This window comes from Wyeomyia smithii, chromosome 1, assembly GCF_029784165.1.
Source record: "Wyeomyia smithii strain HCP4-BCI-WySm-NY-G18 chromosome 1, ASM2978416v1, whole genome shotgun sequence".
Taxonomy (NCBI): Eukaryota; Metazoa; Arthropoda; class Insecta; order Diptera; family Culicidae; genus Wyeomyia; species Wyeomyia smithii.
Genome location: NC_073694.1, coordinates 201721685 through 201745389, shown reverse-complemented (window position 1 = coordinate 201745389; position 23705 = coordinate 201721685). Strand labels below are relative to the sequence as shown.

At 40.1% G+C, this 23705-nt stretch overlaps 3 protein-coding genes across 3 annotated transcripts; 1 reads left to right on the top strand and 2 right to left on the bottom strand.

Moving 5' to 3' along the window:
• Window positions 1–679: 679 nt before the first annotated feature.
• On the bottom strand, window positions 680–13044 carry LOC129723081 (ras-related protein Rab-1A). Its single transcript, XM_055677049.1, has 6 exons — window positions 12716–13044; window positions 3064–3136; window positions 2892–2939; window positions 2780–2827; window positions 2328–2555; window positions 680–2265 (listed from the first exon to the last, which is right to left on the bottom strand). Exons 1-6 carry the CDS (start codon window positions 12742–12744, stop codon window positions 2071–2073), a joined length of 621 nt encoding a protein of 206 aa, XP_055533024.1. The 5' UTR covers window positions 12745–13044; the 3' UTR covers window positions 680–2070.
• A 6073-nt stretch (window positions 13045–19117) lies between these two features.
• LOC129730516 (exocyst complex component 5) lies at window positions 19118–21499 on the top strand. The gene is made up of 2 exons (XM_055689914.1): window positions 19118–19284; window positions 19341–21499. Exons 1-2 carry the CDS (start codon window positions 19252–19254, stop codon window positions 21450–21452), a joined length of 2145 nt encoding a protein of 714 aa, XP_055545889.1. The 5' UTR covers window positions 19118–19251; the 3' UTR covers window positions 21453–21499.
• LOC129730523 (heat shock protein 70 B2-like) lies at window positions 21499–23705 on the bottom strand. The gene has a single exon (XM_055689925.1). The coding sequence runs from the start codon at window positions 23520–23522 to the stop codon at window positions 21609–21611; it is 1914 nt and encodes a 637-aa protein (XP_055545900.1). The 5' UTR covers window positions 23523–23705; the 3' UTR covers window positions 21499–21608.

Sequence of the window (23705 nt, the reverse complement as noted above, 5' to 3'; positions counted from 1 at the left end):
CCGCTGCACGAGCAGGAAGAACTGGAGCATAATCTCCCCAAGCGGACGAAATTCCAGCTGGTACCACCGAGAAGTTCAACCTCAACGTCTGCTACGCTACCGGCGACGGTAGCAGGGGCTGCTAGAAGCACCGAAGCTGGCAACAGCGATGAAAATGATGCTTACAACCGGGACACCGAAGAACTGCTGCAAAATATGTAGGAAGCCCGGGGTAGGGGCTCAATGTGGACAACTGATAGTGCAATTTCACGTACTCTTTCTTAGGATTAGCAATATGGAAACAATATATTTATTTGTCTTTGTCGAGAAGGGGATAATTTAATAAGGATTTTTGTTTATTCATTCATATGAACAAGTAGTACTTAAAGGAGCCGTAAATATGTATGTCATTTACATCATGTATTATCATCATTCGTGTGTCATAAATTACATCTATAAATATAAGGAACTTTTCATTTGCTACATTTTTTGTGATCGATGACTACTTCCGGTGGATTCTAAGGATGACAGTGCCGAATGTTTGACCAAACTCAAAAACGAAAGAACAATCCAAATAATAAACTGTTCCGCCACCGAAGCAGGCAAAGGCAGTTCTATTCATGGGCAATTTTCCCAGAGGGAAAACAAACTGCTGGCAATTACACCGCATGTGATAAGCGAAAAAAGAAGCACAGATAGATAGTTTTTCCTGTTTTTATTTACGACTTGTTAGCATTATGTTGTACCCTTACTTTTCTCTTTCTCTGGAATTGGGTGTGCTGTTGTCTCATTGTTTGTTTTTCGTTTTGTTTCATCTCACCACAACTACACGGATCGCTTTCTGGACCTTGACTTGCCAAAATCGGATCGAAAAAATATAAGTGCTCAGAAAACATCTTGCGCTCTAACTAAAACAAAGCGGGCCTGGGTTGATATTGCTTTCATAAAAATTATTCTCAAAACGGTAGAAAGACCTTTTTAAACATAAATTTATTTTCCCCTCGCTAACTGCAGAGTAGCTTCAAAATAATGAATATAAATACATCTGATATTATTTTCTTATTTTTTGCGATTTCATAAACTAAAACTGTATAGACACACAGAAAAAAAACTTCTATCTGGGTAGCGTGGAAATAAATTTCCATCCTGCCATTTATCCTACTGCACCACACACTACAGCCAAGGAAGAGAGGATAATAAGGACCGAAAGTAAAACTATCTTGCTCCTAGTGCTAGTGGAATTGGGCGAAACTCCTCACGCTTTCTATAGGACGCGAAGCTCTGACCATTCGGCGCCTTTGACTTCTTCAGCTTCTTGATTTCTTTCGGCTCGATAAAACAACGATAGCGTATGCGGACTTCCCCGGCTGGCAATGCACTGCGCTTCACTAGCTGTTTTTATTTAACTCGTTTTCTTGCATGTTGCATATTTTAAATGTGCTTCACCTAGTTGATGTTTTTAATGCTTGTATCCAATACAGATGATTACCTGCCAATTTGTTTCTCTTTTTCTTCTTCTTCATTTAATTTTCATTTTCCTTTATATTCCTTGGTTGGTTCGCTCTAGTAAAAGTATTTCCTCTAATGAATATTTTTTTCTTTCTTATACTAGCTTTATTTTTAATTTTCACCTGCGACAATCGTTCTCTTCTGCGCGTAACTGTTTATACTGTTCTGCCTTATTTGAACCTCTACAGATTTAGATTTTAGGCTTGAATTATGATACTAAACTGGTTATCAATTCTGCTGTGGGTTGTAGAATTAATATGCGTTCGATCCGGCTGAATATAAGAGAATGCAGACTGACGAAAATGCCGATATCGGGTCAGTTAGCAGCAGCGTTTCAGTTGTATATTTTATTTGAATAATACGATAGTAGAATAGTGCACAATTACTGTGTAGGTCTAGGAGGGAGAGTACCAGAAGAAGCCCGATGTGAAGATTCTCACATGCTCACTTGTATGTGTTTGTGTAGGCGTGGGTGTGTGTTTGTTTTTTTTTTTTTCTAGGGGGAAATGTACAAGAGAAACGGAACGCACAAAACGAACGAAATGTAGTAGAATAGTAGTAGCTTCTGGCTCGAGAACCTGTTCAGCAGCAACCCGACTTTGCTTCAACGTTGCGGCCTTTGTCAATCTTGACGGCACTCGGCGCCTCCGCTGCGCTAGATGGTGGCCCGACGCGGTTCTTGATCTCCGCCGCCATCGTCATGAAGGCTTGCTCCACATTGGTTGCGTTCTTAGCGGACGTCTCCAGGAATGGAATGCCGAGTTGATTCGCATATTCCTGCAAAAACAAGAGATTGGATTACCACCGAAAGGAACTAGCCAGAAAGGAGAAGCACTCACCATAGCCGTAGTTGTATCGACCACTTTCTTTGTCTGCAGATCGCACTTGTTGCCAACCAGCAGCTTGTTGACGTTCTCGCAGGCGTAGCGCTCGATCTCCTCCAGCCACTGTTTGACATTGTTGAACGACTCCTGGTCGGTGCAGTCGTACACCACGATAATACCGTGTGCTCCCCGGTAATACGATGAGGTTATGGTACGGAAGCGCTCCTGACCGGCGGTGTCCCACTGGAGTACGGGAAAACCAAATAAGTAAAAGTCTAACGAAGGAAATAGACTAAACTAGCAACGTAAAAAAAGTTAAAGACCAAAACGGGCCATTTCGGTTGGTTTTCGTGTTTTTCACAGCTACTCTGAAGATCGGCTGCCATTGACGTCTTTCAAAGTTCGAATAAGTTCGTATGGGTTTATACAGATAGAAAACAAAGACGCAGTTCGATGTCTATACTTACAATTTGTAGTTTGATTGTTTTGCCATCCAAATCAATTGTTCTAATTTTCTGCGAGATAAAAAAAATCAATTAGACTAGTTTATTAACCACACACGCACACGAGCACACTTACAAAGTCAACACCGATTGTACTGATGTAGCTCTCCGTGTATGTATCGTCCTGTTTGTTGACCAATCCCATTCAGAGCAGCAGTAGCAGTGGCGCCACGCGGAGTAGATGAAACAATTAGTGTTATTATTAGTGAATGCATAAACACTCAGCTTGGGTCTGTAATAATACTTACAGCAAATCTCAGAAGCAGGCAAGATTTTCCAACACCCGAATCGCCGATCAGGAGCAGTTTAAATAGGTAATCGCTGCAAAAGAGAAGTGATTTTCGTTATGATTAGTACTCTGCTGACACCGTTTCGAAATTGCGACGCTGCAAACGAAATAGAAAAGAAACCGATAACGACGGTCGGAGGAAGGCACAATTGATGAATCACTCTCACTTAAGAGCAGTGGATAGAAATTTGAATGAAATCTAGTCCCATCCGGCGGACATAGAGTACTTGTGAGTTTTGTGTTATCAGAATTGCTTTTCTTGTTGGTTCAAACACACAAGGTCGACTAGAAACCTTGTTCATTGGACTTTCCAGTTTGAGCTTTTTAATAAATGAAATTTGTACCTTTCGAAATTTATCTGATTTGAAGGTGAACTGTTCTTTCGTAGTGAAACGCCCTCCACTCGAAGAATCAAGCTGACAGAAAAATCAAAGAAAATTATTGATTCTAGAGAAGAGATTTTTTTTATATTTCAGCTATTTTCAAGAACAAGGGAATCAGGCCTTCGTGGCCAGTTCTAATTGAGTATTATAGGAATTTTATAGGAGATTGGATTGCCACCAAGGTAACCAGCTAAACACTGATCTACTCGACGTTAAATCATATGTATCATATTTCTAAGTTAGATTCAAACGAGCAGTAGTGAGCAAAATTCATCATGTTCGTGTGCTCCTTATTTTTTTTTTTTTGTTATATTTTTTGGCATATTTGTTCCAGTGGATATGTTAGTATACAAGATTTGTTCTTGTGATGTATATTCTAATAGATGCGGCGCCTTTTGCCTTCAGAAGTTCGACCGGTTTACAGCTCTCGAATTACCCTTTTTATCATGGTCATGCCGGCTAGGACGTAGCCACGTTAGCAAGCTGCTTGCGCCTGCTGTTATACACCACCGAGTTATTTGACATTTTGCGTGATAATGTCGCTATAGTCGTCGAAGCTTTCCTACAGGTATGGTCAACGTGGCTCCTAAACGAGAGCTTGTCGTCGACTATCACCCCCAAGAGCTTCAATGATCGCTTGGGGACAGTAGTGCATTCATTCGTACTATTCGACGCCTCCTGTTCCGATTTACATTTGTTACGATGACCTCTACGATGACCTCCATTTTAGGGTGCGCTAACTACTTTTCCCTGAAGTGTATCCAATCCTCTACTACGCGTATGGATAGCGCGGCTTTTAACTCGACCTCGCTGAATGACTAGCCGTAGACTTATGAAGTTATGTCGTCCGCAAAGCCCACAATCACAATCGTTATCAAGAATCACTTTCACCGGGTTGTCGTACGACATGCCCAGCCCACCGTAGTGTCCCGATTATCGCCGTTTGAACGATGAGTAGTTTTTCCAGCAACTGATGCAACTCGTTGGTTATCCGCCTCCGCCATGATCCATCTTCCACCTGCACTCCACCACAGATAGTACGCAGCACCTTCCCTTCGAAAACCCCAAGTGCACGTTGGTCCTCCACGAGCATGGTCCAGGTTTCGTGGCCGTAGAGGACTACCGGTCTGATCAGTGGTTTGTAGATGGGTTACTTCGTGCGGCGGCGGATTTTATTCGAGCGGAGCGTCCTCCGGAGTCCAAAGTAGGCACGATTTCCTGCCATAAGGCGTCAACGAATTTCTCTGTCGGTGTCAACAGGGAGCCCAGGTACACGAACTCGTCCACCACCTCGATTTTATCACCGCTGAAATGAATTTGGTGGTGAGAGGTTGATAATGTCTCCTTCGGTCTGATGTACGTCTCCGTCATCTTCTCAAGGGTTCGAAGCCAGAGAGCTGGAAAAATATGTTGAATAGCAAGCACGATAATCCATCATCTTGCCGTAATCCTCTTCGAGATTCGTAGGGACTCGAGAGTGTCTTCGGAACTCAAACTACGCACATCCCCCGATCCATCGTCGACTTGACCAATCGTGTCAGTTTATCCGGAAAATCAAAATCGTGCATAATCTGCCATAGCTGATCTCGAACGATTGTGTTGTACGTCGATTTGAAATCGATAAACAGATTATGTGTGAACACAATATATTCACGGGATTGCTGTAGGAGCTGCAGTACCACGAATATTTGGTCCGTGGTGACGCGGGCACCCATAAGTCCCGCTTGGTATTGCCCCACAAACTTCCTCACAAACAGTTATAGTCGACGGCATAGAATTTGAGAGAATACCATGTAGGTGGCGTCTGAGTTTCTAAACGTTGTCCTTATTTCGTCACCTAAGATCTGTGCCGATTGTTCCGATCCGTATTTACTTCTTCGATATTTGCAACGTTTGGTGTTTTGCGGGGCGTCTTGTTAGGTCTTCCCAAACCCCCTATCTCACCGGCGGACCATCGTGTCAGCTCTGTTTAGAGTCCCACACTGACACCAGGAAGTTGATTAGCCGTTCCTAACATGGGGATCAGACGCTGTTTTGAGCCGCACCATCTTGGTGACAGACGCTCAGGTTGGCGAAGCATTTTCTCTACCGCCAAGATATGGTTGACGCGCCAATGATCGTTTTGATGGCACCATGTATTTTTTTTCCCCAGTTGCCAAGGGGGGGGGGGGGGGGGTTAGATTTCGCGCACTCATCCCAGTCCGCACAAATGACATGTTGGTGACCTTCAAGAGAAGATTCATATTCGTATGAAGAATATGTTCCGTATATGGTCAGGAATGCTGAAAAAGCGTCGAAAAGGCAGGGCTTAGAGCCTTATACAAACTTTTAGTAATTGTCACAGAGTGGTTTGTTAGAAAGTCTTCTACATTAACATATTTTTAACCTGGTGATATTTATAGGAAAAACCAGAACCATTTCTATTTTTTTAAATTGTCACCGCGAGACATATTTTTATCAACACATTCATGAATATTTTTCGTGACAAAGTTCTAAAATAAAACATACTATTCGTGACCAACTCACGAACATTGCTATTTTAGTGTTTTTTTTTATTTCGCCGATGAAATTTAGAAATGATTGAGTGTGTGTATATAAGTAATAACATAAAACAAGTGGAAATTTCGATAAATGCCGAGAGCTATCTACAAATGCAATCCCATTTTCATGGAGAAAGTATATCGCCTACCCCTTCAAATTTCGATGCGCCTTCAAAAAATTGAGTTTTAGATAGTATTCGTAAATTTTTTAATATTCTAGAAAAACGAAAAAATAATTTTGTTGATCTTTTAAGGCAAATGTCTGTTTATAAGTGACTCCTGTTGTAATCTTGCTACAAAATACATGAAAAATTTCAAGGAAAACGTCTAAATCTAATGATGGTTTTATTTTATAATGGACTACTTTCGCCGCTTTTAGCAAGTATTTCCCCCATTTTAACTTAAAACTTCAGGTGTTCGTCACTAATTATTCTTGGTGACTTTTGTAAACAAGATGCATTCCTTCGGTTATAGATCATTTCTTGATTCTTCAATAAAGATCAACTGTTACGGGGACTCATTTGAGACTATACCAATCGAAAGTTAGTTTCAGGAAATATGTAACCTTATTAAATTGAACCATTTTTTCGTTACTTGGTTAAAAAAGGATAGTTACTAAAATCCCGCGGAACTTTCAAAAAGATCACATATTCTTAAATGACAACATTTGGCATATGTTTCCTTACAAAAGTCACGGTGACTAAATAGTAATATTTGTTGGTCAAAGCCCGATGTTTACTTTTTCTGATTTTTATTCAAACCAAAAGAGATGATTACCAAAATCACTGTGACAATGTCAATAATCTATAAGTTTTTTCAAAAGGTCACGAACTCTATTGAACAAAACTTTTGTCAAACATTCTCTTACAAAAGTCACAGTGACTAACTGGGGAAACTATTTCTATAAAAAGTCACTGCGCATTTGTCAGAAAAATTAAAATGTACCTCTTAATTTCTTGGTGATTATTCTAAGACAAAAAGCCATTTATACTTCAAATTATCACCGTGACTACATAATGAACAAAAAAACTTTCGTTTCACAAGTGAAATGATTTCGTCTGTGACTCTTCTGAGAAAAATAAATAAATTGTAGTTCAATGATCACGGAAACAAAATAAAAGAAATATTTGTTTTTTGATCATAGTGTCTTTTGTAAGAGAACAAATACAAGTTTTTCTATAAAAAGTAATGGTTACTCGATTACGAAAACTATTTCCATATTATTTTTAAAACGTTCGGGGGACAATTGTAAGAAAAAAGTCCTATTTTACTTGTGACTCTCGTGCGGATTGGGATATATCTACTACAACGCAACCCGTATTGAGAGTGATGGGACCACGCCAAACCACTGTTTTCTAATCCTGTTTTGTTTCATGATAGTCATTGTGTTAGGTTTCTTTTTCTTTAATCTAAAAATTCACACTAACGCCTTCTGACGAATTGGTTCATGCATTAGTTTATTATTCCGTTGTGATCGAAGTGGGTAGTGTAATTGAAGAAGCTATCCTTGCAACATTGTTCAAGCGGGGATGAACCAATCAATAGACACTCTTCATACGTGAATATTTTACGTATTTCTGTATTCGCTCAATGCGGTTGGTCCAGAACTCATAGTGTGGATTTCAAACTTAAACCTCTAGTGCCCAATGCCGCCATTTGGCGGGCTTCAGTCGAAGTTCCGAAAAGCTTCAATAAATACTTAAAAAGTGTTTATAATGGTTTATAGTGATTTTATCGAAGTCCGTTTAGAAATTAATTTGGGCACTAGAGGGTTAAAGCACTAAAGAGCAGTAGAGAGTACGCAGAGTACTGGGATCATTGAATTCTCGTCCAATTCTAAAAATAATTCCCAGCTGTTGGTTCGCTTTGCTGATGATCGGCATATAATGGGTGAACGTCAAATAAGTATCCAATACCACGCCATTAGCGTATCATAATCTAGATCCACAAGGCAGCAATCGAGTGACATCATTTATGAAAAATGAGAACAATAGCGGTCTTAAAATGCTACATTGTGATACTCCAGAGCGGATTTGAAACCAACAGGATCCCAACTTGAGGTTACCTACCTTACCTAGCAGGCTAGAGCCGGGGTGGCTCGTGCTGTATCAAGAAGTCGTCTCCATTCCACTCGGTTCTGGGCTGTATGGCGCCATGCTCCCAGGCGTCTTATCACTCGTAGGTCACTTTTAATCTGATCACGCCATCGTGTACGCTGTGCTCCTCTGTTTCTGGTGCCGGAGGGGTTACTGAAAAGGGTCGTTTTAACCGGGTTGTCGTCCGGCATCCTTGCGACGTGTTCGGCCCATCGCAGTCTGTTAACTTTGATCAGATGTGCAATGGGGGTCTCTCCTAGCAGCCAATAGAGGACTACCGGTCTAACTAGTGTTTTGTACAGCTTCAACTTTGTACGGCGGCGCAGTCGATTGGATCTTATTGTCTTACGAAGTGCAAAGTAGGCACGATTTCCCGCTCGAATGCGTCTCCGGATCTCCTTGCTGATATTGTTGTCAGCGGTCACCAGTGATCCTAAGTACACGAACTCGTCTACCACCTCAAGCTCGTCGCCGTCTACGGTGATCCGGGGTGGGAGGCTGACATTGTTCTCCTTGGAGCCTCTTCCCTTCATATACTTAGTTTCCGACGCATTGATCAGCAGTCCAATACGCCTAGCTTCCGCTTGTAGTCTGGTGTAGGTTTTCTCCACTGTCGCAAAGTTTCGTGCTATGATATCGAAGTCATCAGCCTCAATCCTCGGCATGACTCGAAGGGACTCGAGAGCATCCCCGAGACACGCACGTAACACATCACACGGTTCATGGTAGCCTTGATCAGCCGCGTCAGTTTATCCGGGAAGATATCCTCGTTCTCGTGCATGATCTGCCATAGCTGTTCTCGATAAACTGTATCATAGGCTGCCTTGAAGTTGATGAAAATGTGATGCGTGGACACGTCGTACTCACGAACTTTTTGCAAAATCTGTCGGATTGAAAAAATTTGGTCCGTAGTTGCGCGGGCTCCCATGAAACCCGCCTGGTACTGCCCCACGAACCTCCTTGTTAAAAGTGTTAGACGTTGGAATAGAACTTGGGAGAGTATTTTATATGCAGCGTTGATAAGCGTAATACCAGGATAATTGCAGCACTCCAGCTTGTCGCCCTTCTTATAGATGAGGCAGATGACTCCCTCCATCCACTCTTCCGGCAGTTTTTTCTCTTCCCAGATCTTGGAAATGACCCAGTGCAGTGCTCTAGCAAGCATTACTTTACCATGTTTGTAGAGCTCGCCCGGCAGGCCGTTTTTGCCGTTGGCTTTGTTGTTCTTCAGCCTCTCAATCTCCCGCTGAATTTCGTGGAGGTCGGGGGCTAATACCCGGTCATCTACTGCTGGCACTCCCGGGTCCGTTCCAGTTCCGCTTCTGTTTGTTGCATCGCCATTCAGATGTTCATCGAAGTGCTGCTTCCACCTGTCGACCACCTCGCTGTCGTTCGTGATGAGGTTACCTTCTATATCCTTGCAAAAGTCAGCTCGCGGCATATAGCCTTTATGGGATTGGTTAACCTTTTCGTAGAACTTTCGCAACTCATTAGCAGTGAACAGCTCTTCTAGCTCTTCATGGTCACGATCCTCTTGCTGGCGCTTTTTACGTCTCAGGATCGTGGTCATGTCGTTCCTTGCCCGTCTGTATTTGATCAGGTTCTCTCTCGTCCTTACCCTCAGGTAATTTACGTTACACTTGCGAAAACGTAGATAGAATAAACTCTAGTAACTTGGTTGAAACTGATCGGCCCGGATAAAATACATGTTGTGGAGTGGACACGTAATTTTTCATTCAGTACATAAGATATATTTCTATTGTATTTTCTAACGCTATACGTCATTGATTTTTCCCATTTTTCTGTTCCAGTTTAAGGGCACACTCTGAAGTTCCACAGAATAGTTCTGGTCAATTTAATAATTTCATTGATCAATTTCTCACCAGTAGTCAGCTTTTCATTTCCTTCAATTCCGCAATGTTCAGGTACCTACAATAGGTTCACTATTTCTAGCCAGGATTTCATTACTCCGAAAGTAGGTATTTCGAAAATATTTATTTATTTGCATAACTGTTTTTGCGCCGTGTATAAACTATGGCGCGTTCAATTCTTGCCTGTATTTTACCTAAAATACAGCAGGCCATTCTCCCATGCGTATTTGATTTCGGGAACTGTTACCTCAGCTCCAACAATATTGATGCATATTTACTAATCAAATAGCTAACGCAAGTTCATTTTCCTTCGGACTCATAATTTTTTATCACAGGTTGTTCTTCGTCAAACAACCTTACGACACTGTTGAATACAAGTAAACTTGTAGAACAGACTCTATCGTGTTTGAACCATTCAATATTATTTAATGTGTCTCCGGAACAAATAGAGGTAAAATAAATCAGCAGAATTTCTATGGATAACTTACACGCGAGTGAAAATGAATAAAATCAACGTGTAGAACAAAAAACCCATTGGCAATAAAACATGCGAGTGAGTGAGTCTTTGTAACATTTTATAAATTATTTTGTCACATTTTATAAATCTACTCTACAATAATTGTGTCGAAGTTACGTTTTACATGAGACGTTTTACCATTCAGTGGAGTTTACGACCGGTTCAACCATTGCATTAGTAAAAATACGATTTGCTAAATCCTGGCCGCCCTCTTCGATTATATCTTGCCCAGCTGTCAAATATATTCTACCTTAAGACCTTCGGTTCCGCGAATTAAAAAAAGGAATCACAAGAAATGTATTGTTTAAAAGTGATAATTAAAACAGAATTAATAATAACTTTGAAGTTCATTTAATTTACGAATATTTCGCATTTAGAGTGCGATTATGATTCTGCAAAAGAACTATTCCTTCGTAGGTACCTACTCAAAATTTATGTTGAAAGTGAGGTGAATCTAGTGAGTAATAGCTTTGTAAACAAATGCAAAACTCGAATAAACAATCCGTTGTCACTGTTGCTATGCAACCTACGGAGTGGCTTACTCATATTCAAGTTCATCTAGCGATTCATTTGTATTTCAAAGACCATAAAACATCGCCGTAGTTTATGTTAAGGCCAATCACATGCACGTTGACGTGTTTTACTTGCAAACAATGAGAAGCAAAACAAAAACCGAAATTCGCATCGCTAGTTACATAATCACAAGATACCGTCTAGTGTTCAATTGGCTGCATTTCGTTTAAAAAATGCAAATTCGAAAAAAAAACGAAGCGCTCACGTGTTCGATTTGACTACATCGAAAGAACACAGTTCCTGCGCTAGCAGTAAACAAGTACCCCGCCGAAAATAGGTCAAAACCCAAAGAACTCCACAATTATCAATGACCTTGTTGAAAAATAACGCCTGCTGCACTGCACTGAACTGGGGATTTTACAATCCGCCCAGTCGTCTCATACGACACGCAAGCGAAAACCCGTCAAATCTAGGTACGCAGTTTCCTTGTGCATCGCAATTAGCGCCACGACCGATCGCACCTCGATCGTTTCCATCTTTCATGCTTTGCTACTACACAACCCAGTCTTGACAAGGGAATGAGGCGATAGCGACCGAAACAAAACAGACAAAATTAAAATGCGCTCACTACCTAATTGGAACTTTATTGACTTTGTCAGATTTCCTTTCCCGGTGGAACTAGCAGGGATTGATTTGCTGCGAAACTTGATGTGATGTAATGGCTTAGGTATATAAATTTGCATAGCCTAATGCTAATACCGACTGGTGCGATTCTGCCTCGAGTTACAGTGCCAAACTGATAATCCTCTTTATTTACTGTTGCCCATACTGGTGCTGTCTGGTCATTAGCAGCAGTGAGCCATTTAAAATATAAAACAAAAACAGGCCAATATCCCAAAAAGAGGGTGGTGGCAGCAAAGCAGGATGAAAAAAAAAAAAAACAACACTGACGCTTTATCAAACAATGAATGACTAAACGTCTGGTTTCGCCCTGGGCTGGTGTGTGTGAGTGCGCGATCGTTGTTGGCCATCATCATCATCACATCAGCCACGGTTTTGGAGCTGAATAGTGACTCATTTCGTGCACACATACACGCACAACTACAGCCACTGCTGCTGATGTCGCTGTTTGCACGAAGAAGATGATGGCTCCTATGGGCACGCAGATACTGCAAAAATACGTCTGCTGGCAAGGAATTTCCTTTGTTCGTTGTTGAAACTAACGGCGACAAAGCGAACTTATCACAACACGGCTGGACTTTAATCCTTGTACTAACTGTGCTCCAGCAATATTTGCTGGATTCCATGAGTGCCATCGATAGAAACATTGGGCACACACAATGGGTGGCGACGGTCGGGGGCAAAGTAGAGAAAAATCAAAATCGATTGCTGAACGAGAAAACTGGAGCAACTTTCGCAGTTCAAAAATTTCTTCCCAAATCTTCGTGATCTGTCCCCTGGAAGCACATTTTGCGCTGCCATTACCTGCGACTTCGTTCCAAGAACGACGTCGTCATCATTTTATTACAAAGCAAGATTACGGGACAAATTGGGTGCATAGAGGAATAGAAGGGGTAGGGAGTATGTGAAGCATATAGGAGCCACGAAAGGGGAAGGTGGGAAATTGGATAGTCAGCATGTCAGCATCAGTGGAGAAAAAAAAATCGCCCTCTCGGCCAGCGAAAACTTACTATTCGGGACTCATTGCAGATGCGGACATTTCCTGCTTGGGCACTCGTTTATCCGTAAATTCGTGGGTATCCTTTTGTTACACTAATCAGGGCTACCCGAAGCTGAACCAATTCACACGAAATAACTCCACCGTTTTTCACGTCTCGCACTCTTTCGCCGGGACAACAGAACAGCAGTATCAGCGGATTTCCTTTTTTTCACTCTCGCGGCGCAGCACTTTTCTGATACGATTTGCAAAAAAAGACACTTTTCGACGGAGATTTTCCTTCGCTACTGACGGAACGATGGCTATTTTCTAGACTTTGCGTGCGACTCTGACTGACACGACGACGAAGGCCGTTGCCAACCAAACAGGGCTAAAGCGAACGTCATCTGGTGGTTTTTTGACAGTTAACTCGCTGCGTGACGCTCCAGTGACGCGTGCCACACAACGAAGGGGCGACTGATGGTTGTTTGCAATAAAAACTTTTGTTTCCTTCTCAGTTATAAACCGATTATCAATTCAACTTTGTTCTTTTTGAGTGGCCCATTATAGCCACTCAAAAAGCACTTCTTTTTCATTTTGTTCATAGGGGAAACAAAAGAAAGGCCGCTATCATTACTTGACAAATATGTATTTCGAAAGGTTTCGGGAGCAACGAGTTCTACTCGACTGAACCATGATATAATCGGCAGTGTTACATTTTTAGAGAATTCTAAACAACTTATTATTTCTTAATAAATAAATAAATTATTATTGTGTATAGCTGAATAAATGAATCATTGAAGCCATACCACATATTTTAAAATTATCAGAACGAAGATAAAAAAAATATAAATAATAATTGCATTCTGCAATTCGTTGAGATTTGTGACAATGTTCTTGACAGTATGTTTTGATACTTGGGCAAACAATTCCAAGAGCCTCGTTGAATGATGTCAATAATATTTTTTTAAATTGTATTCTTAAGTTCAGGTACACTACAAAACTGGAAATTTGATTGTACTTTTTGCCCATCTCATGTCATTCAATCGCATTATAATCGGTACTTAAACATGCTCTTTAATTATTTCGCTTTGGATTTGTCAAAAAAAATGTTGTCGTCTTCACCTAATCAATTATTTGACTTTTTTCGATTTTGCAAACAATAACAATCTGATAAGAATTGCCACCACCATTTCCATGTCATTCCATCAAACAAGTATCAATTATGTGTGTCTACGAAATCTACTATATAAAAATGGAGTTCCGTAACGCTTGATCTTATTGATATTATTCTCTCAGTCTCTGAAGTGTACAGTAATCATCATCATTTTGTATCGTTCTGAATCAAAAATAATTAGCGGTGACATGTAGGTTTTTTAACATGCAAATATTCGCTGATGTTCAGGAAAGACATTCGAGAAAAAATAATAGGTATCTAATTACTATAACTTGAGATATTATTCACAAAACTACGTAAAACATGCAAAATTATGACTTTCTGTGCTAAATTTGCCTCTAAATCGAAATTCAAAGCGATGACATTTGATTCTTTTTTCACTAAAATGTTTGTTAATGTTTAGGAAAGACATTTGAGGAAAAATAATTAGTACCTGATCACTAAAACTTGAGATATTATTCATAAAACTACGTAAAACATGCAAAATTATGACAATTTATACTTAATTCGTCTCCAAATCAAAATTCAAAGCGATGACATGTGATTCTTTTTCATTAAAATGTTCCTTGATGTTTAAGAAAGACATTTGAAAAAAAAAAAAATAGGTATCTAATTACTAAAACTTGAGATATCATTCACGAAGCTGCGTAAAACATGCAAAATTATGACTTTCTGTGCTAAATTTAAAGCGATGACATATGATTCTTTTTTTAATTAAATTTTGGTTAATGTTCAGGAAAGACATTTGAGGAAAAATAATTAGTATCTGATCACTAAAACTTGAGTTATTATTCACAAAACTACGTAAAACATGCAAAATTATGACTTTTTATTCTTAATTCGTTTCCAGATCAAAATTCGAAGCGATGACATGCGATTCTTTTTTCATTTAAATGTTCGTTGATGTAGAAAGACAATTGAGAAAAAATAACAGGTATCTGATTACTAAAACTCGAGATATTATTCACAAAACTATGTGAAACATGTAAAATCATGACTTTTATGCTGAAGTTGCCTCTAAATCAAAACTCGAAGCAGTGATCTGTGATTTTTACTGTGATAAAATGTTCGTTGTGTTTAGGAAAGACATTTGAGGGAAAAATAATAGGTATCTGATTATTCGAAATTTAAATATTTTCCACAAAACCACATGAAAAATGCAGAACCATAATTTTTTAGGCTCAATTTGTCTCTAAATCAGAATTCAAAGCGATGACACGTGATTTTTGTCAATAATATGTTCGTTATTATTTAGAAATGACATTCGAGATAAAAAAAATAGTTATCTGATAACTGAAAATAGAGATATTATTCACAAAATTAAGTAAAACATGCAATATCATGAATATTTTGGCTCAATTTGTCTCTAAATCTTAATTCAAAGCTATGATATATGATTTTTTCCATTAAAATGGTTGTTTATGTTCAGGAAAGACTTTTGAGTAAAAATAACAGATTTTTGATTACTGAAAGTTGAGATATTATTCACAACACTGCGTTAAACAAGCAATATCATGAATATTTGAACTCAATTTGCTAAATCGAAATTCGGAGCTATGATATGTACACTAAAGTCGCTTTTTACGCGGGGGATACGTGCCGCGTAAAAAAAACCGCGTAAATTCCGGAATCCGCAAAAAAAAACGCGTAAATTCTAGAATCCGCGTAAAAAAAACCTGCGGTAATTCTGCAATCCGAGTGAAGAAAAACCGAAATCAGCGCAAAAAATATTCCGCGTAAAAAACCGCGTAAATTCCGGAATCCGCGTAAAAAAAAACGCGTGAATTCCGGAATCCGCGTAAAAAGCCACGTAAAAAAATCCCGCGTAAAAAGCGATTTTAATGTAATTGTTCTTCATTGAAATGTTTATTAATAGGTATTGAAATGTTTGGTAATAGGTATCTTATTGCTGAAAGTTGATGATGAATGATGAATGTTTTTCTGCATACAGAAAAACACATTAAAATACTCTTTTTAAAATTTATATATATTCTACATATAATAGGACATGCAAAATTTTGAGTTTTTGAGCATGAGCTCAATTCGCCGGTAAATTTTTTTTTTCAAGAAAATGTTCGTTGTTCTTTCAACATCTGCACATGTTTTCTTGCAGAAGAATTTATGTTTTAAGTCGAGCAGAAAAAAAATACATTTGTGATGTTTTCTGAGTTTTGTGAATAGTAACACATTACGGTATTCGATTAACTTTTTAACTTTTACCTAAACTAGATCTTGGGACATTTGGCTTTTTAACTTTTACCTAAACTAGATCTTGGAACATTTGGCTGGAGGAAAGGCCGCATTTCATTGGTTTAATCTTTTCTTTTTTAATTTCTGCATAGTTATGTGGATTAAAACGTTAACTTCTTCTCAGACGAGTTCCTTGGACACCAAAATATATATTTTCGTTACAAAAATTCACATGTTATCTTTTTAGATATGATTATAGAGGAGAACTAAGCATAAATGGTCACGCTAAATTCTTCTTACTTTTATTTTTTTTCTTCCAAAAGTTACATAAAAAGAAGGTTTACTGTGAACGATTGACGAATACCCGGTTATCACCCGAGTGTGGTATATTCGGAACTGGGATTACCCCACATAACATTTTCCAAAATAACGACTTCTGGTTTAAGGAAAATAATCTAAAGTGGTATTTGGCCAATACTTCCGAAACTTTCAAACTCCATACGTCATTTTGAAATCCGAAATGGCGACTTCCAGTTTCTGTAAAACATCCCCAAACCACAAAATGCAATCCAATATGGGTATTTCCGTTTTGTGCGTTCTCAGAATGTTAAAGTACTTAAAGTGATGTTAGACGTATGAAATGGGAAATATTTTTGAAGTGAGTTGTGCAAATAATGCAATGAATTATAAAAAATGATTCCTACTTTTGAAACTTTTGATCCCGAGCATCGCCGGGAACGTTCAACTAGTATAGAATAAACTGAAAGTTTAAAAACTGAAATGTTTTCTGTACCTATCATGGAGAAGAAGTGCATTTTTGGCACTTGACAAATAAAAAGACCACGTGGTTTAAGGTGGAGGGGAGACGGAGGGGATGACCAAAGACCACGAAACACCACGGGGGAGGGGGGTATTAGGAACGGCTCTTAAGGCCAGTGACATGCTGGCGTGTTCTGCGTTGCGGAGACGGTTCGGCTTGCCGTGGATTAATGTACAGCTCTACTCAGCGCTGTACATTAACCCACGGCAAGGCGAACCGTCTCCGCAACGCAGAACGCGCCAGTATGTAAACGTCCTAAGACGCGTCGGCAAAGTCTACTATTCGGTTCGGTGTTCAGGAATCTTCGTCGTTGATTTCAATGGAAATCATCAATTGTATGTCGCTGTATGTCAATGATGATTGTGTGTACGGGCTAGTAATATTTTCAATATTTACTTCTCAAATTTCTAGTAGAGTTTGATGGAAACTCAAATGGAAACTTTTAATTCTGTCTTCTGATTTCTTATATCATTCTACTAAGACGCTCAGAGAGCTTCGTAGCCGCAAGGTTACAGAGTCCGCTTTGATAAGCGAGTGGTCGTGGGTTCGAATCTTAGTAGAATCAGGCCATTTGGTTGTAAAAGGATTTTAACATGGGTTCATTCTCAGGCTCTCCACCACATACCATTCCTTCAAGCTGAATTCTATAGTACCCTTGCTGACTTTCATCCTAACAAAAAAAAAGTCCCTCTTATAATGAAACTGTTCTGAGTAACGTATAATAGTTCTCTTCAGGGAATTGTAATTATGACGCGGTCTTGGCCGGAGGAACGAGGTTTCGATAAGACTCCTTCCTCTTGACAAAAATATAAGTCCTTCTTATAATAAACCTGACCAGAGGTGAAGCATTGAGTACCTCTTCAGGGAATTGTGATTGTGACGCGGTTGTTGATAGGAGGAACGAGGTTCGATAAGACTCCTTCCTCTTGACAAAATAAGTCCTTCTTAAAATAAAACTGATTTCAGGAATATTTACCCTATACAGGGAATTGTAATTGGCGATATTGGCACGAGGAACGAGGTTTCAATAAGACTCCTTCCTCTTGATATAATAAGTCCCTCTTAGAATAAACCTGGCCAGAGAGGAACGTTAGGTGAAGCCTCAGTTCAGGGAATTTGGCGATATTGGTAGGATAGAAAAGAGGCTCGGTATAGTAGAGCAGTAAGCTTGAAATGAAAGGGTAAACTCTCACACACAAGCACGGATGTAAAAAAAAGCGTATCATTCACTTCAATAGTGATACTGCCAATAATATGAAGTGCGGAGTACAGAAAACACCTGGGCAACATCACGATAGATCAAAATGTCTCTGGTCGCAGTGATGAGTCCACACAGAGAAAAAAAAGACGCTCAGTAAAATATTTTCAAACTCGTTGTGCTCGTTAATGATATAAATATAAGCCCAAATAAAATAGACTGAAGTTTATGTGACAATAGTAATACCACACAACATTTTTCGTTTCATTCTAATTTTTCTGGTTGTGTCAACTTTCTGTTAAGTTTGAGATAAAACTTCTTTTGCTATAATATTAATTATAAATTGTGACAGTAAAACAAAAACTATTATATATTTTGTAGTTTCCAACTTTCTATATATTATATTCATGTATTATTTAATCACTTGATATTTATACATATATGAGTTTATCATTTCACCCTTAAATGCGCAATGTTGTTTTAAAACAACACTACTAAAAACGTTTTAAAATATACGTATTTTAGTATTTTTTAGAAATATAATTCATTAGAACAGCTCTCTTGTCTCTAACGAAGAAAACTTAACAGCTGGAAGTACTGTATTTGAATGTTTTGTTTTTATTTTTGCTGTCAAAATCTCGGAAACGAAAAAAAACATGGCGAGATTCCCGACTGGTGCTGACTGTCTTTGTAAATAAATTTTAAAATAAGGTTAGTGGTTAGTGGAAATATCTGAATTATCAGTAATTATACTAACAAAAGGTCAATTTTAAAGTTACTGTTAACAAAAGTAATTGTTTCGACTTTATTATGCGATAAAGTCACCGTGTTGTTTAAAAACAACATGGTAATATTTGCACATTAAAAAGTAAATCTTTTAATTTTTTTATGCATATTGGTTAGTTTTGGAGCAGTTAACCTGTTAAACAAAGATTTTATGTTTTTAGATGATTTTTTAAAGTCGTGCGCATTTAAGGGTTAAGTACAATTAAAATTGATAATTAGCTGGTTGCGCCCAATTCACGATGTACTCCAGATTCGGTGCTGACATATTTCAGGTCACAAAAAGACGGTGACCTGTCATGGGCCTGGAAAAAACTGAATAATGAGCGAACAACAACAAATAGTTTTTCCTCACGCAATTTAGAGAAAAGAAAAATAATTAGTGCATCGAAAGCGGCCGCAATGCTGTCGCAATACGTGGAAGAATTGGAACAGGTTAGTCACCGTGTTTGAGCTTCGGAACGGCACCCGTCAAGTTGTTTCTCCCGCAGGATCCCTTCGAGGTGGAGGAATTCATCGAACGGCTCTGCTGGCGGACCAACAACGAAATCGGCTCCGATCAGTTCGATCCGGACCTACTGTACGAGACGTTTGTCGAGACGATCAAAGATCTGAAAATTGTTCAGGAACGACAGCAGCGAAAATGTGACAAGCTTGAGGACGCCCTCAAGGAGGAGCAGAGTGTGTTCGTGAAGGCGATTGACCGCTTCGTTGGGAAGCATCAGATCTCGGTGGATTACTTCCACCAGTTGGATGAGAAAATCAATTCGGTTGCTGGTAAAGTGATTCATCTGGGGGAACAACTGGAGAATGTTAACGTGCCCCGAAGCCGAGCGGTGGAGGCTCAGTTGCTGTTGAATCACATGGGAGACTTCCTGACGCCGGGTCCCATTGTGAACGATGTCTACAGTGACAAAGCTAGGCTGTTTGAAGCGGCCGATATCACTCAGAAGCTGTATATGATATCGCAGGATTTACCTGCTAGTAGATTTTTGAACGCGAAGAAAAAAATTGAAGGTAAATATGACGAAATTGAAATGCAGTTAATTGAGGAGTTTGCGACGGCTCAGAAAATGGAAAGCATCGAGCGGATGAAGGGAATATCTTCCATTCTGTCTCAGTTCAAAGGCTACTCGCAGGTCATTGATGTCTATATTGAACAAAGCCAGGCGGTCACTTACGGCGGACGGGATGTTTTCGATGGAATCGTCCCGCTTTGTCACAAAAATTACAAGATCATACGACAAGTTTTCAACGCTCCCGATCAGGTGATGAGCAAGTTTATTCTGAACATCTACCAGCTGAAGATTAATCAGTTTGTGCAAACTAAGTTGGACGATCGGAAGGACGAAAGCAAATATTTGAAATCACTCTATGAGTTGTATTCTCGAACATTGAAGCTTTCCAATGAGCTGCAAGAATTCATGAAAGAGTCCGATGATGATCTGTTGCAAAAGCTAACGGCTAACATATTTTCGACGCATCTTAGCTCCTACATCGAGGTGGAATGTCGTAACTTGGACGCAAAGTGTCAGCTGGAGTTGAGAAAGTTTTACGAGAATAAAAATCATCAAAAGAAACAGGTAGAACGCTTCCAGGAACTGCGACGAGACATGCAAGCATTGATCGGTGCTCGGGCGAATATAAACATCGCCCAGATTGAAGATTACGGAGGTGAAACTTTTTTGTCCGAAGAGTTGGCTATAAATCTTTTACAGCAGTCTTCTTGCGCATTGGAGCGGTGCTGCCTTCTTTCCAAGGAGGTAGATTTACCGAAACACATTCTTAAAATCGTTGACATTTTGTTGCGATTCTTGTTGCATGAACATGTTGATTATGCTTTAGACCTCGGACTGCAGGCGATTCCGATTGCCGAGTGCAAGTCAATTCCACAAATCTACTTTTTCGATGTGGCACAGAAGTGTAATACAATCGTACATTTGTTGGAGAAAACGTACAATGCAAGTATCATTCCCAACGTGCTTTCCACTGCACAGTATACTGATTGCTTGCAGAAGAAGCGCTACTATTTGGAGTCGATCGAAAGCAAGATTGAGACAGGTTTAGAACGCACTCTCAACGCTATCTTCGGATGGGTTAAAACCTATCTACAAAATGAGCAGAAAAAAACTGACTTCAAGCCGGATTCGGATGTTGACACTGTTGCATCGGGAGCCTGCCTTTCGGTAGTCCAATACATCAACCCGTTGATTGCGCTAATTCAGCGAACGATTGATGGTGAGAATCTGACCGCCGTTATGACCGAGTTCGGTGTTCGCTATCATCGCGCCATTTACGAGCACTTACAGCAGTTCCAGTATAATACAGCTGGGGCCATGTGCGCTATCTGTGACGTTAATGAGTACAGGAAGAGTGCCCGTGCGTTGCAGGCTCCACTGGTGACGCAATTGTTTGACGTTCTGCATGCTCTGTGTAATCTGCTGCTGGTTAAGGTGGAAAACCTGCAGGAAGTGTGCGGCGGGGAAACGCTCAACTATCTGGACAAATCAGTGGTAATGAATTTTATCCAGCTTCGCAGCGACTACAAGACGATTAAGATATCCAACTCACTAAAGGGAATTTCCGATCAGCGTACCGTTTAGGAGAGTTCTTTCAATAAAAAAACATTGCTAAATAGAACTATTGTTTGTACAACTAAATAATTTATTTATTCTACTTAATTTTAAATTTATCCTAAATTTTACATTATTATTTTATCACATCAGACTTATACATTTCAATTCGGAATTAGATTAAATTCAATCAACTTCCTCAACTGTGGGACCTGATCGTCCTCCGCCGAAGCCGCCCGCCTGCTGACCACAGCTAGATGCGGCACCGCCTGGTCCTTGATGCAGACGGGTCATTATAGGACTGCACACTCGGGTCAGCTCCTGCATTTTGTGGTCATACTCATCCTTCTCTGCCATTGTGTTACCGTCTAGCCAGCGAAGAGTTTCGTCGCACTTGTCTCGAATGGTTTGCTTATCCGACTCGCTCAGTTTATCGCCAGCCGATTCCAGTGACTGTTTCAGTTGGAAGCAATAGCCCTCAAGTTGGTTCCGTGCAGAAATTCGTTCACGCTGTTTCTCGTCATCTTCACGGAACTTCTCAGCTTCGGCCAACATTCGGTCAATTTCTGCCTGACTCAGACGGCCTTTATCGTTTTTAATGGTGATGTTCTTTTCCTTGCCAGTGCTCTTCTCCTTGGCCGAAACGTTCAAGATTCCGTTGGCGTCTAAATCGAATGTAACTTCAATCTGTGGAACACCTCGAGGCGCCGGAGGAATGCCTGATAGATCGAACTGTCCCAAACGATTGTTATCTTTCGTCATGGCACGTTCTCCTTCAAACACCTGAATCGAAACTCCAGGTTGATTGTCCGCATATGTGGAGAATGTTTGCGTTTGCTTGCAGGGAATTCGACTGTTGCGTTCGATCAGTTTAGTCATCACGCCTCCTGCCGTTTCAATGCCAAGGGATAACGGTGCAACATCAACCAGTAGAACATCCTGAATTTTTTCGTCCTTGTCTCCATTGAGAATGGCAGCTTGAATGGCTGCACCATAAGCTACTGCTTCATCCGGATTAATTGATAGGTTCAGCGATTTACCACAGAAGAAGTTTTGGAGCAGCGACTGTACTTTTGGAATACGAGTAGAACCACCCACAAGAACGATGTCGTGGATTGAACTCTTGTCCATCTTGGCGTCTGATAAAGCTCTCTCGACTGGTTGCAAAGTAGAACGGAACAAATCGGAGCAAAGTTCCTCGAACCGGGCACGAGATATTTTGGTGTAATAATCGATTCCATCTACAAGAGCATCAATCTCGATTGTTGCCTCGGTGCTTGATGATAATGTACGTTTTGCCCGTTCGCATGCGGTTCTCAAACGCCGTAATGCACGTGGATTTGAAGAAACATCCTTTTTATATTTGCGTTTGAATTCTTCCACAAAGTGTGAAACCATTCGATTGTCGAAGTCCTCTCCTCCCAGATGAGTATCTCCTGCAGTGGATCGTACCTCAAACAATGAACCTTCATCTATGGTCAAAATTGAAACGTCGAATGTGCCACCGCCAAGATCGAAAATTAATACATTTCGCTCTCCCTTCAGATTTTTGTCTAATCCATATGCCAGTGCAGCGGCTGTCGGTTCATTGATGATTCGCATAACGTTCAGACCGGCAATCGCGCCAGCATCTTTCGTAGCCTGCCGTTGTGAGTCGTTGAAATAGGCTGGGACTGTAATCACTGCATTACGAACACTTTTACCCAAATAAGCCTCGGCGGTTTCTTTCATCTTGATCAGAACCATTGAACTAATTTCCTCCGGTGCAAACCGTTTCCGTTCACCCTTGAATTCAATTTCAATTTTCGGTTTACTGCCATCGTTGACTACTTTGAATGGCCAGTGCTTGATATCTGCTTGAATTTTGGGATCATCGAATTTACGGCCAATCAATCGTTTAGCGTCGAAAACCGTGTTCTGTGGGTTCATTGCCACCTGGTTCTTTGCAGCATCGCCAATCAACCGTTCCGAGTCCGAAAAGGCCACGTAACTGGGTGTCGTTCGGTTGCCCTGGTCGTTGGCAATGATTTCCACCTTGCCATGCTGGAACACTCCCACGCAAGAGTACGTGGTTCCCAGGTCAATTCCAATTGCAGACATTTTCACTTCACTTAAATGTTTTTGAAAAATGGTAGTTCTTACTAATCACTTTATTTCACTTGGTTTAATATTTTGCTCACTGATTTAATTTTATCAATTTGCTAACGTTTCAAATACTTTTGCGCTCACTATAGTTGATTCACGTTTGCTTGATTTAACTGCTTATTTGCGTCTGTTTAGCTC